Consider the following 18,705-nt stretch of genomic DNA (forward strand, 5'->3'; position numbering starts at 1 on the left):
TAAGTGTAAAAAAAAGTTAAGCTTTTTTTTTGGAGGAAAGAAAAAAGGTCATACTAGATAATAATTGCCAAAGTAATTTTTAGCTTACCTTAACAAAATCAATTAAATTGCCAATTTTGGAATTTTTTGTGGCTTTTATCGTTTCATAAAAACGTGAAAAATGACCCAGGCAATGGTGCTTAACAAAATAATCTATACCTGGATCACGGCTGCTTTTTTGAGTTAAGTACAATTCACATTCACTAGACAGGGCGCATACCTCACATTTTTGCTCACAAGTCAAAGCAAACTATTCTAATTGAAAAAGTTGAGCCAATTGTTTATTATTATTTTTTCCAAGACTGACTTGGAATTCGAAGAATGAAACTTGAAGGTTATCACTCAAGTCTTATGACTTACTCTCACTTCTGGTGTGTGTGTGTGTGTGTGGGGGCGTGTGTGGGGGTGTGCGTGTGTGCGTGTGCGTACGTAAGATATTTCGTCCACCCTATTGAGTTTTCCCAAATGGCAAAGAAATTCCAACTTGTTTACATATTTAACATAACTGTAGCCGGCGGGCGCTAAGCTAAGTCTCTCGGCTGATGTGTTGTGATGTCTCCGTGGCAACAGTACTGGGTCTGACAAGGCCCTGAACAGGTATTGAAAGATGACAACAACAAAAAAAATCTTCTGCCAAGGCATCAGTATGAAACATCTGTTAGATGAGCTTCCAAAAGGGGAAAAAGTGAGTTATGTTCCACTTTACTCCTGTAGATGGCAGTAATGAACACAACCATGGTTCAGTGCCTCACTCGAACACCTGTGAAATATTTATGATTGTTGGTTATTATTATTTATAGGTGAAATATCCCATTGAATATCAAATTGATTGTTTTTTTTTTTTTTTTTTTTTGCTAATCGGTTAAATACCTTATTATTTATAAGTGTACGAATGCTCAAACTTTAAGCTTTTCAACACTGAATATTTTTGTTGTCTTCTATGGTAGCTGACTGATTATTTTTGTGTTGAATCAAAATGAAATAGTTTCCTTTACTTTTGTTATCGTTTTCGCCGATTTTTACAAAACAAATTGTTTATGCAATTTCTGTTCTGTCAATTTGAAAGGAAACGTTACATCTTTGAATAAAAGGAATGAAATTTAAAATGGTTTTGATTGATCAATTAATTGACGAAATTAAAAGATTATTAAAATAACAGCTTGCTGCAGTCTTGTTATTACTACCGATATTATTATTACCAATATTATGATTAAATTATTCACATTTTATTTATTTACCAAACCCTAGCTTTATTCAGCATTGAAACATTGAATCATTAAATATCTAAATAATTATACCTAGTGAAAATTGAAAAATAATTCAATCATAATTTTTTTTTGGGGGGTGACGTGTTTTTTAGGGATTTTTTTGTTTGAGCAACTGTCAGTTAGATATAAAATAACAATAAAAATTCTGTATGCTTGTTTAAAACAAAATTCCAACGATCATTAAATAAAATGTTTAAAATTACAATTAAATACTGTGTATAAAATAATAAAGTTTGATTCACAATTTTTTTATTAAACCTTAAAAAAATTAAAATGAAATTGTGACATTAATATTTATAAGTATTACTTAATTAATATTCATTAATCATATATTGAAATGAAGTTTTAAAAATAAACTTAAACTGAATTAGAAGTAGATCCCATATTTTACTTTTTAATTCAAAATATCAAATTAAACTTTTAGAAGTAATAACTTTGCACAATTGCAGTAACTCCAATTACAATAGACGTGAGAAAAATTCAATTACAATAGCACTAAAATTCATACCAGGGATATTATTCTTGATACCTTTATTGTTCTTCTTCCTTTTGCTCGAAATGGAACATTGACGTTCTCCTCAGTGCGTCACTTGTACAGCATTGAAGGCCGCGACGCTGCCGAGCACAAACAAGGTCGTCATAACATGAAAGCATCCTTTCATCTTCATTCAAGCAACGCCTGTGCCGCTTCAGTGAATCTCTCCTTCCTGCTTTCAATCAAAGCTTTTCTTACATTCTACGCTGCTCCATAATCTCCATTTTGCTGCACTCGGCCCTCAATCTCCACTAAAAGAAAACATTATTTTAGCTATTGATAATTGCTACCCAGTTGACACACATGCTCATTTTAGTTGACCGTGCTCTTGTGATCTTGGGATGCTGCATTGTTACACTCCACAGTCTCCTCTTTGCTGCACTTTGCTCATAATCAAACACGTATCTCCATTGCTGGCTGCAAATCAGTTGATCAGATTGTGACATTTCAGGATTCACAGGTAGACATGATAATGCATGCTAAAGTTAGCATTGCCTGTCCCTTAGCGCAAGACACTACTCCACAGTCTCCTCTTTGCTGCAATTTGCCCTCAATCTCCAAATTGTGACTACTCGACAACGTAAGCTCTCATTGATTAAAATAAAGCTAAAACTAATAATGTTACGTTTTTAATGTTGACACTGCACTCCATAGTCTCCTTTTGTATTTTTACGAAGCCCTCAATCTCCTCTTGAATCATGTCAGAAAAAAAACTATGGTTTTGAAATGACAACACATGTTCAGCTTAGATAACCATGTTGTGTCTTAAGTGTGAATACCACACAGCAATACTCCACAGTCTCTATTTAGCCACACTTTGCCCACAGTCTCCTGTAGAATAAATTGTGTCACATTTACCATTGCTAATTGCTAGATGATAACCTAACCCTACAAATGATAACTAACCTTGTTGTTATATCTTTATTTTGGTCACCATTGCTGTTTGCTCCACAGTCTCCACTTTTTTGTACTATACCCTCAGTCTCCTGAATCAAATATGTCACATTTCTCATTGCTGGTTGCAAGAGATGATAACAACCGTACAAATGATAACTAACCTTGTTGTTATATCTTTATTTTGGTCACCATTGCTGTTTGCTCCACAGTCTCCACTTTGTTGTACTATGCCCTCAGTCTCCTCAATAAAATGTGTCACATTAACCATTGGTGGTCACTACAAATCACAACCCAATCTTGGAAATGATAACCTTAGCTGACCACGTTGTTGTGCATTAACTGAATGTCAGACTCCACAGTCTCTCCTTGGCCGCACTTTGCCCTCCGTTTCCAGTTTCGCTGCAGTCTGACAATGTTCAGGCATCGTCTCATGTTCTCACTTCTTCCGCTAGTGAAAAAAAAAAGAAGCAATTTCCTTTATGGGGTCCACAAATAGTCGTGTACAGTCATCTTGGAGTATCGAGTTGTCAAAAATGTGGACAATTGCCTTTTGCCTCCATGTTGCCACCTTCATATTCCATTACAAAGTCAAAATAGCTGCCAGCAGCGCTTGCAGCTGTTTTTTCCCCGCTAAAATAATCCAGCGCGGTTAGCGGAGCGGCACTAAATATGGAGTCACACGAGCAACTGCTCTCAGTAGTATACAGCAAGAGATGAATCGTTACTGTAAAAATGATTGTATGTTGTGAAGAAGCTTCATTGTCACTGCCTGTGAAAGCTGCTTTTGTAGTGTCAATGTTTTATGTTGCTGAACCGCCCTGGAAAGGTGTGTGCGGTTGAGCCAACAATTTCATGGCTACAAGGATAATAGAAGATCACAGAGGTAGCATCAGAACAGTATGCTGTGTCAGTAGCCCCTTTCACACTTGCCTGTAAAAACTATTTCCCTCGTCAGTATTGCGCATGACGCAGAATTGGGGAGCGAAGTGACCTCGACAATTGAATTTCTTAAGATAAACTACAGTATCAGAAAAGGAATGGTTTCCAATACCATTCTGTCGTTTCAAGTCCATGTCCCTATTCGGGACTGGCAGGAAAGGTGGGAAATAAGAATGCCTGTTATATTTGGGGTTGTATGGATCCAAAAGAATAACAGTAGCCCCTTTCACACATCGGGTCAAAGTCGATGGTTTTCCTGTGACTAAGGTTTGGGGTCGGGACAAAGTCAACTTGGCAATGTTCCGCTTTGGAAGCTAAAGACTCGATTCTGTCAGCGGACTTTTCAAAGAGGACTAGTCAAAGTCACATTAAAATGACGGGACGAAGGCAACCAAGGGATTTTACGTGGAAGGAGATCATCGAGGTTGTATCATTGAGTCCATTTCTGGTCTTTTTCACAACCTCAACTCACCTGTGCCTGAGGCCATTATAACCACCCCAACCCCCACCCCTTTACACCCCCACCTTTCTTGGTAGGCACTAATGCATTCTCATTTGTTCTTGGCTTGTAATAAAAGCCCTTCCTCCTCCTCCTCCTCCTCCTTCTCATTGTTTCCTCACTCAGCACTTGTCTGATTTACTGGAGGCTCACTCACGCTGGTGTTGTGTTACCAGTGCGTTCTATGCACACACACACACATTTTCCTTTTTCTTTGGTTGTCTCTGACATGTCAAGCTATTTTCTTTTGAATTTTTTTCATATAAACAGTGGCCAACCTTTTTTTTTTTAGACCACTTAAATATAAATTGAGATTCTTGGAATGGCATTGTTTCCTAAAATCAACATAAAAAGGAAAATGGTGGTCAATAAAACAAAATAAAATGATTGTTAGCTGAATTAAGAAATTAATTGGCTAAGACAATAATAAGTTAAATAGGATATGGCAGTTAATGTTAAAATGTTTTGAGTTGTATGTTCTTTTATTTTATTATTTCCTAACAATCAGCATAATAAAATGTATTTATATTTGTTAATGCAATAAATGTCATTAAGCGTGCCTTCAAAGTTGAAGTGAAACATTGCAGTCAAAGTGTTCTAATTGGTTCCTGGTTCCTTGTTGGTTGGGTTTGACATGTGACGGCTGTAAATTGCCCCCGGCGGACAACTGGATGTGAGGCGATGACCTTTACAGTGAGAGCTCATCGACTTCTATTCTTTATTTCCTCCTACTCCCGACAAATTTGAAAGCCTTCTCAGTAGGAAGTTGGCCCCTCAATCAGTCTGGCTATGGCGAGAGGGTTTATCTCGACTGAGGGAACCCTGTGTGTACCAACGCAAAAAAACATTTCTCGAACGTCTGCATTTTCATCTCAGTTAAGTCATTATAAAATTGGGTCTTACATCGTGTTACCAAACCTTCCATCGGTTGACCTACTACATTATTAATTAATATGGAATTATTGACCAACTAACCTTCTTTCCTTACAGCCACCAAAATTGACTGACTGATAACTGACTTACCAATTGAAAAAAAACTAACTATCCCCCACGGTCAAGACAATCACACATAAATCTAACTATCTAACTATCCAACCAATTACCACCATCTGACTGTCTGACTGACTAATTCACCAAAAGGATCTGGTAACTAACTAACTAACTAACTAACTAACTAACTAACTAACTAACTAACTAACTAACTAACTAACTAACTATGTCCTGGCTTACTAATCGACTTATTGACAACCAACTGACAAATCTACTTCCCTTACAACCACCGAAATTAACTGACTGGCTTACTACTGACTTACCAAATGTCGAAACTAACTATCCCCCATGTTCAAGACAGTCACGCCTAACTAACTAACTAAGTGATTGACCAAACAATGGACCTATAATAAAAAGGTCAATTCTTCGGTCAACTAACTAATTAATTATCCTTTACCAGCCTGCTTACCAACCATAAAACCTAACTAACTAGTTAACCGCCGGCTTACTAACCGTCTTATTGACAACCAACTAACCAACCTACTTCCCTTATAACCACCAAAATTGACTGACTGACTAATGACTTATCAACCAATGACTTATAATCCAATTGACAAATATACTTCCTTTTCCTGCCTACTAACTAACTAACTAACTAACTAACTAACTAACTAACTAACTAACTAACTAACTAACTAACTAACTAACTAACTAAGTATATTCAACCTCAACCACCAACTAACTAACTCACCTATTGACAACCAACTGAACAATATACCTCCTTTACCAGGCTACCAACCACAACCAAACTAACCAACTAACTAACTAAGTATATTCAACCTCAACCACCAACTAACTAACTCACCTATTGACAACCAACTGAACAATATACCTCCTTTACCAGGCTACCAACCACAACCAAACTAACCAACTAACTAGCCACCTAACTAACATGTTAAGCTGTGTATTTTTAAATGTCATTCAGCATGAAACATTTTGAAAATATTTGCAATGAAAAAACAGATGTTTTCATTAAGAATTGTGAGTAAAAGTCACAACATTTACAATATTGTTAAAAATAATCATGCAACCTGTCAACCAAGCTATCATTTTCATAAAGCACGGATCTTCACACGCATATAGTACAGTAGAGCGTGCGTGTGTCATATTTCTTCTAATTTAGGCCCATCCTGCCTTGGCGGCGGGCTCCTTCGAGTGCCAGTCAAGTTAAATGTAGACCTCCCCTCGGGGCCAAATACCGGATGTGTTCACGTATTTGGCCCGTCATCACAAACATGTCGAAACATCATCGCTCACTGTGTACAGTCGACCCTCAGGACGGAAGGATCTTGTATAATGTGGTCCGTGTGTGTGTGTCTGCACAGTCCAAATGTACCAATGTTAATATGTGTGTTTAATCCTCTTAGCGCTCTCCTGTGAAGACTTCCCACCTCCCCTTTTAGCTCCGCATACATCCTCTGCGTTAGCTTCCGGCTGGCGCTCGCTGCTCGACTTTTTATGTAAATAAGGCGTCCGCTCCTAAACGCCTCGCCCTTAAAACCCACTTGAGCTTTATGTAAGGTGTTGAGCCGCTGGGAGCGAGATTGATTCTCGCGGCACTAATGACCATGTACTGTACATTCGCCTCAAAACGAGAATGGCACCTTCTTGGGGGGGAGTCAAGGAAAATAGGAAGAAAAAGAATGGGGGTGGTAGGCGCTTGACTAAAGACAAATTGAAGGCGGAAAGGAAGTGTGAAGGAGCGGGGAGAGGCAACGCATTCAAAGGGATTAGGAAAAAAGAGCTGGATGTTAGGAAAGGAAGGATCAAAAGAAGTTGGGAGGATAGACAAATGGAGGAAGGACAGGTAGGAAATTGACTCATTTTCTGCCCGCCATTTTCTCTGAGAATTTCGTCTCAGGGTTAGAAAAGGAACCTAACAAAATCATTGACGAAAAAATAAATACATCTTCTTTTGCTCAATAGAAATCAGTACAGATTGACCGATATCTCCTTTTCGGGGCCAATATGATCATTAGCAGTCAAACAGGCTGAGCTTATATTCGTTCTCAGTGAAAGAAAAAATACGGTGTCCGAATTAAACTCAAAAATAAAAAAAATAAAATAAAATCAGGCGCCTTAACTCTTCTGACATTCAGCATGTTGCCATTTCTCATTCAAGATTCACCGGATAATCTTGATCTTCCACTCAAACAATATGCTGATCACTATTCCAAAGCTAACAGTGCCACCTACAGGGATCCGTTAGTCATCGCACTGGTTCACATAACTGAATTTTATACACGTTGGGAAAACCTGTTAAGGCTAACTAATGAAAAATATGCTGAATAAAATTCACAGTTATTTCATAGATTTTTTTGTACAGTTTTTAAACTTTTCGTTCATTGTTTCATATATTTTGGGTCTACTTCCACTCTTTCTTTCGAGAGTGTACGCATTTTAAAGAACAGGAAGTATTTCTAAAATTGAATGTCATCCAACGTAATTCTGCTTTTTACGCCTACAGAAAGCGACAGCTGTGCATGAACATCATTAGGCATGATTATCGATATATATTGTGCGACGTTTATTAGTTGGCGGAAAAATGGGTATTGTTTACTGTAAACAGGGATCGGCACACTGGTACACTAGAACATTATTTAACTATTAATTTTCATTCTCAATAATATATATATATATATATATATATGTATATATATATATATATATATATATGTATATATATATATATATATATATATATATATATATATATATATATATATATATATATATATATATATATTTATTTTTATATATATATATATATATATATATATATATATATATATATATATATATATATATATATATATATATATATATATATATATTATGCAGTTGTTGAATGATATTGCTATCAAAGGCATTTGAAACAAAAGCATAAAAAAAAGAAAGCATTCAAAGAAGAGATTAGGGAGATAAAATTTCAACCTCATGGTGACATCATGTCAACATGGCATAACCGCTTAGTTTTCACACTACTAGAAGTGTGCCATCACTTGGCTAAACTACTGCAAGAATGATTTGGAAGAAAATGACCAAAAATGGTCAAAATACTTCATAAGGGTTATAAACAAATAAGTGCCAGAAATGCTGTAAAAAACATGTCCATGTTGGAAGTGTTTAAATACTGTATATTTACAACGTGGTTTTCACTTATTGGGGGAGGTGGTCTGAAACATAACTCCGGCGATGGAGTGTAGATTTACTGGAAAAAAAATGATACATATCATAGGATGTAAAGATGTCAGGAAGTCAATGGCGTTAAGGAATACTTGAAGGAAGGATAGCATAGTAGTAAGCGGTGAAAAAACTTTTCTCCCGAAGCCTCACACGACCCAGCAGCAGCAGGGCCGTGCATTATTAAACAGCAGGGGGAGCTCGAAGGGCCCCTTGAATGCATCGTGTGCTGGTGCAGTTGACGACAAAATAATGTCACTGGAAGGCTCCCCGTTCGTATGAATTATGAAGTCTTTGTTTTGTTAGCCTTAAAAGCTAAACGCTAGCAGATGTTTGTCAGAAAAGACACCCCTGTGGGTGGTGCGTTTTTGGTGAGGGGAGCCCCGAAACTGTCCAAACATGACATCATCTTATTAAAGTGGCTCAAAAACAAGTTTTCACTCTGTAAATTTGAGTGGAAAGAAGTGAATGGACAAAGACCATGTGTGCACTTTTACAAGTTATGTACCGTAATTCCCCAACTGTAAGAAACACTTTTTTTTCCCAAAAAATGAAGGCCAAAAGTATAGGTGCGATCTATAAACGGTAACTGTAAAGTTGTATTTTTTTGTTGATACCATTCGAATAAGCTTGATCTGTAAGCCACATAAGCCGAGACGGATGCGCATCTTTATAATGGCCATGTTCTCACATTAATTACCATAACGATACAAGCTAGATGGTGGAAGTCGGTTGGCTGTTAGCAGACAGTGCCCATTGCAGCTAATGACAGCTCGTGTTAGCTGAGGTCGTTATGGCATAGTTTCCAATAAAAGAAGCGCGCAGACTGAACCAACGTCCGAGTCCATCCTTGTTCACACGCAAGAATATTACTCAAATGGTTGAGGGTCATGTCAAAGATATGATGTCTCCATCTGATTCAATTAAAAGTGCACTGTGGGAGCACACGGAAAGGTATTCCATTTGACTTATTTATTCATTATAAATCAAGATTAGAAATGAGAAAGTTCTGTATACGTTATTAAATTTCCCCTTCATCTTGAATAACTGTTGTTGTAATAATGTTATTCTCGGGAAAAATACTACTTTCTTAACTGTATTACTTTTGTCTGTTGTATCCCATCCCTCCGTAATAAGACATCTTAGAGCAGCCGCTATCCATCCCTCTGAGCGGGCGGATGGGCTTGTCTCGCGTGTCTATTTGTGTCCTGGTAAATGGGTTAGCATGGACCAGAATAATCTCTGTGGCTCCCAGTGACGAGCGCTGGTATGAATACACTTGATAGGACCAAGGAAGCAGATGTTTCTCAACGATAGCGTCTGAATTAATCATCTCGCTTCCCAAGTCTATTTATGAGGTGGGTACTTTTTTTTTTAGTATTCTTCTTCAAGGGTGACCTCCAGCAACTGTTAGATGATCTAGAAGCTTGATGTTGAAGCTTTGTACCATCCATCCTGCCTGCACAGGTTGCTAGGAAAAGCAAGTAAACAGGATGAGAACAAAGTTAGCCTGAAAGAAATGGAAGCATAGAGGATTTTATTACTTGTCATACAGCAGATGGTGTGATATGTTCAGGCCCAACTAACTTCCTGGCAAGGTGGGCTGCCAAGCAAATTCGAACAGAGTAAACAGGAAGAGAGTTAACTTTGTCTTAGGGTAGTGGATTTTACCGTTTGGCAAACAGACGGCGGTAAAACTAATTCGGGCCCTACTTGTTTCTGACCTCAACGCGTTGTCAGGAGCAGAAAGCCAACAAGAGGGTGAAAATGGGGCCGTGTTCTATTTTCATTGTGGATACAGCAAACAGTGGGATTTGTTCAGGCCTGACAAGTTTCTTGCTTAGTTGGGCTGCCAAGTCAATTGTCTTTAAGAAACGGAAACTGAGTGTGTGTTGCTAGTTTGCAATGAGCAGACCATGGGATTCTATAAACAATCATTTCTGAGTTAGTCAGGCAGATAGGAAAGTACAAAAAGAGAGCAAACGCTTCAGAAATGCAAACCTGGTAGTAGAGGAAATTGAACACATGGCTAATAGTAGCCAACGGGATTCATTCAGGCCCTGGACAGGTTGTTGAAGAAATCACAACTGAATTTTAACAGGATGAGAGGGAAGTTTTTCCACGCATAGACAATGGAACTTCTACTAGATGTACCCAGTAGATAATGGCCTGCATCAGACCCAGCTAGTTTACAATTTTGATGGGCTGCCAAAATAGGAAAATACACAAAAACACTCCGGGTATTCGTCTTAATGTGATAGAAACGTAGTGGATTTCACTATTTGGTACACAGCAGTCAGTAAAGGGTATTAATTCAGGCCCAACTAGGTTCCAACCTAGACGGGCTGCCAAGAACAAAGAATGATTAAAAATTAAACTAAAACTGAATGTTTGTTTAGAGGTAATCAGAGTGTTCCATGTGAACTTGACAACCAGCATCCTGTGAGATCCATTCAGGCCCAATTTCCTAGACGGGTTGCCTTAAGAATAGTTAGTAAACAGAATCGTCCAGGCATTTTTTTTTCCGGCGATCTTTTGGGACACGTGGAAACTTTACAGGGATTCAGGCTGGCAACATTCTCAAATTCCGACTCGTTTAGCTGCTTCATTTGCTCTGAATACATTGCCGGATGTTTGTCCCGGCCCATCTTTTCACATATGCTAACTCGACAAACAAGCATGAAATCAGGCGAGCGGCATTGATAAAGTGACCATAACAGCAGTAAATGAGGACATCAAGAGCACGTCGATGTTGATAGCGTCTTTCATCAGCCATAAAATATCGGTCGTTATTTGCGTCTTTAATACACTTCTTCCGCCACAAAAAGAGCACCACTGTGCCATCTGGTGCGTTCGCAGACGTGAGGCTGGTAATTAGTGCTGTTAGCAGACAGCGTTTGCATGCATATCATGCATGAAAAAAACCTGAACATGTCTAAAATTTCAAATCAATTTCATTCCCATTTAAGCCATTTAAAGTTTTTATTTGTATTATATTTGCCCTGAATCACCGAACTCTCAAAGGGCTTCACAGGTGAAAAGAGGTCATGTCGAGACTTCTTTTGAAAAAAGAAGACCTACATAGACATCTTTCCGTTATAGGTACACAACAGCATTCCCTGCTCAAAGCTCCCAGAAGGGGAAGGAAAAACTGAAAAACCCTAATTTGGGGAAAATCAGAAACTTTCAGAAGGGACCACAGGTGGGAGGAGCCTCCTCCAGACAAATACAGATACGCAATACAGATTACAGAAAACAAATTGTGCCATATACTGCAATGCATATAATTCAGTTGAGTATTTGATAATCATCTTGGGCTCCAGCTGCCTAGACGGGTTGCTTTTCTTTCTGAACGTAAACAGGAATGGTTTGTTGCATTGCATTTATGCATTTGTTGCATGATATGAAGAAATCCTTTTAAATTAAAGCGAACAAAACAAAAATGCCCGCAATTATTTTTCATTCAAATGCCTAGATGGGCTGCCCCAAATGCATAACAAGAGAAAAGGTTTTTCCACTGTGAAGGAAAATGTAACACTTGTGAAGTTCGTCCTAGCCAAAAATGGGTTTCAGTTGGGGCTTAGATAAATTTGCCTGGTAAGGCTGCCAAATACATAGAGGAGAAAGTAAACAGTTATAGAACAAACTTTGTTTTAAGCAGCATACATATATTGAATTTTACTATTTGCCACCAGCATGAGGCGTAATCCATTCCATCCTAACTGCCTAGGTGGGCAGCCCTACGAACAAAGACTAAATGGAAAGAGAATCATATTTGTCTACAGGTAATGGAAGCAATAGATTTTACTATTTGTCAGTAACCTGTAGGAAGTGAGATTGTGGCTTTTAAGATTCAGGCTAAACAATGTTCTAGCCAAGATGGGCTGCCAAAGAAGTCAGAAGAGAAAGGTTACTGAAAAGATACCAAGTTTGTTTGGTGGCAATGGACACATGATGGATGTTACAACTTTACAAAAAGTCAACGGTAGGATTCCCAAAGCAAATCAAAAATGAACGTAAATGGGAATAACACAAACTTTGTCCTATTGTCCTAAAGCACAGGTGTCGAACTCTAGTCCTCGAGCGCCGGTATCCTACATGTTTTCAAACCTTTTCCCTCAAAAACACCTGATTCAAATGATTGGGATCATTTTGAAGCTCCTGCAGAGCTTGCTAATGAGCGAATCATTTGAGTCAGTTGTGTTGGGGAAAGAAAACCGGAAAACATGCAGGATGCCGGCCCTCCAGGACTGGAGTTCGACACCTATGTACCTAAAGCAATTGGATTCTACTACTTGACAACCAGCTGACGGTAGAATTCAGTCAGAGGGTTAAGGTTAGGTTTTGGGTTAGAGTTAGTAAGGTTAGGGTTAGGAATTAGGGTTAGTGTTTTGCCTTGACAGGCGACCAAGCTTATTGTAACAGTCAATTTGGAAGAGAACCAAGTTAGTTCGTAAGCAATTGAAGCGTTGTGGATCTTTCTTCTTTGTAACAAATATCCTGCCTTGACGGGCTGCCAAACAAGCTTTTATTCATATACGACATTTTTTTGGGAGCCTCAATCTGCTAATATTGATCAGCTAGTTAAAGCGGTACTGATAGACCAGGTGTTTCCTCGGGGAGAAACAAACAGTTTTTGCTGCCCATCCATTCCCCTGATTGAATTTGCTTCAGTAATACCTTTAGCTACCATCAGCTCTGCAGGCAATTTTGAGCCAATTAAATTTTTACTCGCTAGCCTGACAGGTTATCTTATTTTTGTGATTTGTCTGCCTTTCGCGAGAGATCTTAGTTTGTCTTGTCTTTTGTTTTTGTATGACTGAATCAACTGTAATGCTCAACAATTGTAGGTTTTCTCCATCATGCTTCTTGCGGTTCATTACCCAAGATTATATCTGTACATGTACAGTAAACAATTGTATGTTTGCGTTCATAAAGCAGCTTGATGCTTTCTTGTAAGCATGAAAGACTTTTGATTTTGAACTTTGTGAAGAAACATGTGCTTTGCTACCAATGGTTATTCTCAGAAGTACCTCTGAACAATTGTGTGTTTGTGGTCACAAAGTGACTAAATAGTAATGTTGAAAATCTGCATTCAATGTTATTATGCTCTCCCGGGTACTGAAATTACAACCGGGTCTTTCAACTTGGCAAAACAGAATGTCTCCTGTTTTAAAGTTCCTTTTCGTTAGGCGTTTTATAACTATAAATTTAATCTCATATTTTTCTGTAAACAATTGTATGTTTGCCGAGTTGGTTTGCCCATCGAAATGTTATCGCCGGTCTAGTTACTGGTCTTCTAAATCAAGCGGGAGACTGAAATGGTCCTCAGAGAGGGGAATGAAATGAACCCTGGACGACGTTTAATCAGCGCGGCCCGGCTTCGGGTCCCAAGAGGGGACAATTTAATTGGGCGCAAGCTGCGAATGGCCAATAACACCGGCATCCTACGGCTCCCCCGGTGCGGGGGTCAAGTAATAGCGGCTCGGCGGTTCGTGTTTGCGGTCAACTCGAAGGTCAATGCCATTTTGCAGCAAGGAAAGGAATTGGAACGCTGTCCTCAGGAGACTTTGTCCGGAACGGATTGACTTCTCGGGTGGTCACCTGCCGTTAGCCGCGACGCTAATTTGACACGAGACCACTGAGGCGTGGCAAGAAAGCTATTTGTGAGCGGCCAGCTTATTATCAACCCGGGACCTCATTATGTAATTAAACGGATTCTGCGCCTTTGATGACATAATCATCCAGGGTACATTCCTCAAGTTTTAGTAGATTGTGTCATTTACCATCAAATTTGAACCGTGACGCAGTAAGAGATACCTTTTAATCATGTCAATTTCACCGAGTGAGCTGAAAATATAATTTAACCCTAACCTTACCTGGAGCACTTGCTTGAACCTGAGCCTAAACCCCAGAGAGCCTCTGGGAGCCTCAACCTTTGAACTTAGCAGCAACCTACTTTTCATCCCTTTCCACCCCTAAATGCTAATTGCAAGGCTAGCCCTAGTCTTAGTCCTGAGGCCTTAACTCAAACCTCGGGTTTTAACGTAAAATGGCTCACTTTTTAATGTGAGGGGTTGGGTGTTTCAATGTGATACTTTCTCTTCAAAACATGTTCATTTTAAGTTATAATGCAATGAGTTTGATTGTTTTTTTCTGATAATTTTCTTGTTTTACCTTTATGTTTCACCTTATAGACACGAGGAGTTTCACATTTCATTGTGATGAATTTTATGTTAATTTTAATATTTTAACTATGAGTTTCAGCTATATGTTATCACTTCAAAACGTTCTGGGTTTTGTGTTTTGAGGTGAGAAGTTGGCTTTTTCAATGGAGTGCTTATCAATTCAAAATATTTTTCACTTTTTAACACTATGATGTTTATTTTAAAGTGATAATTTTCCTGTTTAAATTTTGTGTTTCCCTCTAGACATGAAGAGTTTCATATTCTATTGTGTTTAGTCCAATATTAATTTCCGTCTTTTAACATGAGTTTCGCATTTTAACGGTAACTGTTATTGCTTTAAAATATTTGGTTTGCGTTTTAACGTGAGGAGTTGGACGTTCTACTGTGGTCTTATCACTTGAAAACATGTTAAGTTTCACTTTTAAAGCTATAAGGTTTGATATTTTAACACGATTAAAAAAAAGTGTTTGTTTTTGCCTCACAAAATTTTTAAAAGTTGAAGACAACTTGCAAGTTTGGTATTTTATCCAGAAACTTGAAGTCAAATCAGCGCTCTGCGGGCGAACATGAAATGATGTGGCGGTCCAGTTCTGGCCCCCAAGCCTTGTCTTTGACACCAGTGTGATAGGGCAAAGAAAAATCAGAAACTTGATGCCGCTTATGCAAAACATTGATGTCGCAATTTAGTTAATTTTCAAATAGTCGACTTTTCAAATGTCAACTTAATCAAACTAAATAGTTTTATTGCCCCTCCCTAGTTTTAACACGCTAATTTTTAAACATCAACTGCTTAAAAATATTGACAATTTGACCCATATCCAAACCTAGACATCATCCGGCGACCAAATCCGTAAGGAACTGAGGAATACCGAAGTCAAACATGACCCTTAACTCGTTATAACATCATACGTAACATTTTTTTCCTGCTGTGGCGGCAATCATCTTCCATAATATACAGTACTGTATTTGGAAAAAAGGATGAGTAAAACGCCAGCTGTGAGCAGGCAGCTACGACTGCAGCACCTTCTCGACAGACTCCGATCCCCCCAAGGCACAATTAATCATGGAAATGAGTCGGCGGGGAGGAAGCTAATGTGATACAGTATGTTCTATTTATGTAACATGCCAACATGGGTTTAATCGCATGTTTGAGGGTGAACATCTGTGCACATGCGTGTTAGTTGTCAGAATAAAATACACATTAAGATCCAAATGGGGTTGGTGGGCCTGAGTGGATGTTGCCCCATGCTCCTTTGATGGTCTGGTTGGTCCTCTAGCATGCGGTTTTGCCACGGCAATCCGTCCAGGAGGGACGGCGTCAATCACAGAAGTCCACAGGGCCGAATTATAACTGTCACGAGGGACATTATTGATTGGGTGGCAAAGTCATATTTTAAGATTGCAAAGTGATTTATGTATTTGCTCTTATTCACGCTGTAGAATATTGATTGGAAACATTTGGGGCTTCCAGCTATCCCGTGTACGGATTGCAAGCTCAGTGGCGATAAGATATTGATGTACAGCAGCATGAAGGCATGCGGCTTTTTTTTGTTGTTGTTGTTATTCATTGAATTAAATCGCTGAATTAAAAAATATATCTTTTCAAGAATTGTCCTTTCAGTTCCTTTTCATTTATTGGTATTTCTTTGATTTATTAATTAAATATTTTATTGTTCTAGCATTTTATAATTGAGTGTAACTATTTTAAATAAACCAAAATCATGAAACTATTTTATTTTAAGATATTCTCAAAATGTAGTCAATGTAATATTTCTTCACAAATCTTATTTTTACATAAAAATTGGACAAGTTTTGAAAAAAGACTCAAGAACAAATCTTTTAACTCTCTTGGACTCTCTTCTTAGGATCTTAAAACTATACTTTTCACTTCACTCTCCGAAACCATGTGGGATTTTGTCACCTCAAGAATTGAAAGTCTCAAGTCATTTTACACAATAAAGGCAAATACATTTAACTCTTAAAATTGACAAGAACAAAATAGAGCTCCTGTGAATATGTTTTATTTCTGACAAAGTATAAATGGAAACATTCAACCCTTGTGCAGTACAGTATTTTGATCATTTTGGGTCATTTTCTTCCACATCATTCTCGCAGTATTATACCCAAGGGATGACATACTCCTGATACTGTGATCACTAAGTGGTTGTGCTGCATTGAATTTTGATGTCTTATCACCATCTGGATGAAATTTCAGCTCCCTAGTGTCTCTTGTATATGCTTTCCTTTTGATGTGAATTTCCTTTGATGTAGATGGTACAAAATACCTCACGTTTACATTGATCCTGTATTCAGAAATCAAACACTTGTCTTCTCAGGGAAAAAAAAATGTGCATAACATTTTATTGACGAGTTTATGAAATAAATAAAAAACACGTTTTTTTCCGAGCTTTTTATCAAGACCTGTTTAGCGTATTTTGACAGAAATATTCAATAAAAGTGTTGTTTTCCCACATTTGTGACATGTTTGTTGTCTTCTGGTTTTCTTTTCCTGCAGGACAAGTCATCGTGGCGACCGCAGTCGTGTCAGGAGTGTACGTGCCACGACAACATGGTCATCTGCAAACCCGTCCAATGTGCCAACCCTCAGTGTGACTTCCAGAGGGTAAAATGATCAAATCATAGAAACATTTCTTTCCATTTCACATCATTTTCCACCCACTGCCAAAAAAAGGAATAAAACTCGGAAAACATATGAATGAAACTTTACAACATAATGATCGTTGCGTGTTTTCAATCCTTTGAGAATTTTGTCGAAAAAATTATTTTCAGATTTTTCTTATCTTAGTGGCAATAACAGGAAGTATTGCTGCCGAAGCAGTTTCATAGAATCCAAAAAAAACTGTGAAAGAACTACACAATACTGAAAATAAATATTCCCGCTATAGTGTGAAAACGACATAAGGTCATTAGCCATTGATGTATTCCCACAATATGTCCAGTATGTTTTTATAATGACAACATGTGACTCTGCTCATTGGGGGCCGAAACGCAATCATGTTTTCTTTCTCACGCTAATTTGTTTATTTTCTCGCATAATTCACCTGTGGGTGCGTCTGCTGGCACATTAAATTGGCGTGTAGCCATATAATTATATCCCCACCTTCCTTTATAACAGCCTTAGCCATATCGCATTAAGTAAGAGGAATAATTGATTTTCCCATGGTTCCTGGTATTATTATTATTATGTTTTTAAATGTTCCATGTGTTTGACCGTGCTCATTCTCATTCATTTCAGTTCAATAATAGGAAAAGGGGATTACGACAAATCTCTTAACATACAGCAATACAAAATATGCATTATAGCTGACATTGTATTTTTAATAGGATAGGCCAAATACTGTGCATACAAAAGACAGGGTAAATATAAGGTTGTATTCACAGCAGCTTTCAGAGACAAACTCAAATGCTTTGCCTACATTAAATGTGACCAAATGGAAATACATGGGTCAACCTATAGCCCAGGACCAAGAATAGATGAACACCGGTATCTCGATCAGGGACTAAAACAAAAGGAGAGGCAGCCACAGCCCAGAATTGGGACAAGGCCTAGGCCAGGTCCAAGGAGATGGACCAACAAGTTTACAAGTCACAAAAAGTCATCCAAAATTCAAAGGCTACAAACAAGAACTTTACCAGTACCATAAGAACCGCTTCAATCCCTTGAGCAGGACCAGGACAAGAAATTGACCAAGAGACTCAACATAAGGATAGGGCTTATGCACCAGTCCAAGTCCCTACAATAGAAAAAAGGAGGTGGATGAGGACCAAGGTTAAGTCTTAGTTCTGGATCAGACCATAAAATGCTCTAAGAGCCAAGCAAGAAGACAAACCTCAACCAGTCCCAAGGTTTAGACTATAACTCGAGATAGTAGACTAAGCAGTGGAACAAGACTTAGACCAGGACTAAGCCTCAATCAGGACTAGAACATTGACCAGGACCCAGACTCGATAATACTTTTTTCCATAATGACAACAGGTAATGACTGGAAATCAGGGTTCGATTCCAAAGAAGGAGCCTGAGAAATGGCTACTCCATCTAAGAAAGGTCGCAGGTATGTAAATGACCTACTCTCAATTCGGAGAAGC

At 38.3% G+C, this 18,705-nt stretch overlaps 1 protein-coding gene across 1 annotated transcript in view; it reads left to right on the forward strand.

Moving 5' to 3' along the window:
* Positions 1-18,705, forward strand: part of fras1 (Fraser extracellular matrix complex subunit 1) — a 164,421-nt gene that overhangs the window by 24,223 nt on the left and 121,493 nt on the right. Inside the window, exon 3 of the mRNA XM_088417752.1 lies at positions 17,114-17,221. Coding sequence (XP_088273878.1) covers positions 17,114-17,221 — 108 coding nt within the window. The remainder of the gene's footprint in view (positions 1-17,113; positions 17,222-18,705) is intronic.

The sequence above is a fragment of the Hippichthys cyanospilos genome, chromosome 1 (assembly GCF_059441005.1).
Source record: "Hippichthys cyanospilos isolate Australia breed blue-spotted pipefish chromosome 1, RoL_Hcya_1.0, whole genome shotgun sequence".
NCBI classification, from domain to species: domain Eukaryota; kingdom Metazoa; phylum Chordata; class Actinopteri; order Syngnathiformes; family Syngnathidae; genus Hippichthys; species Hippichthys cyanospilos.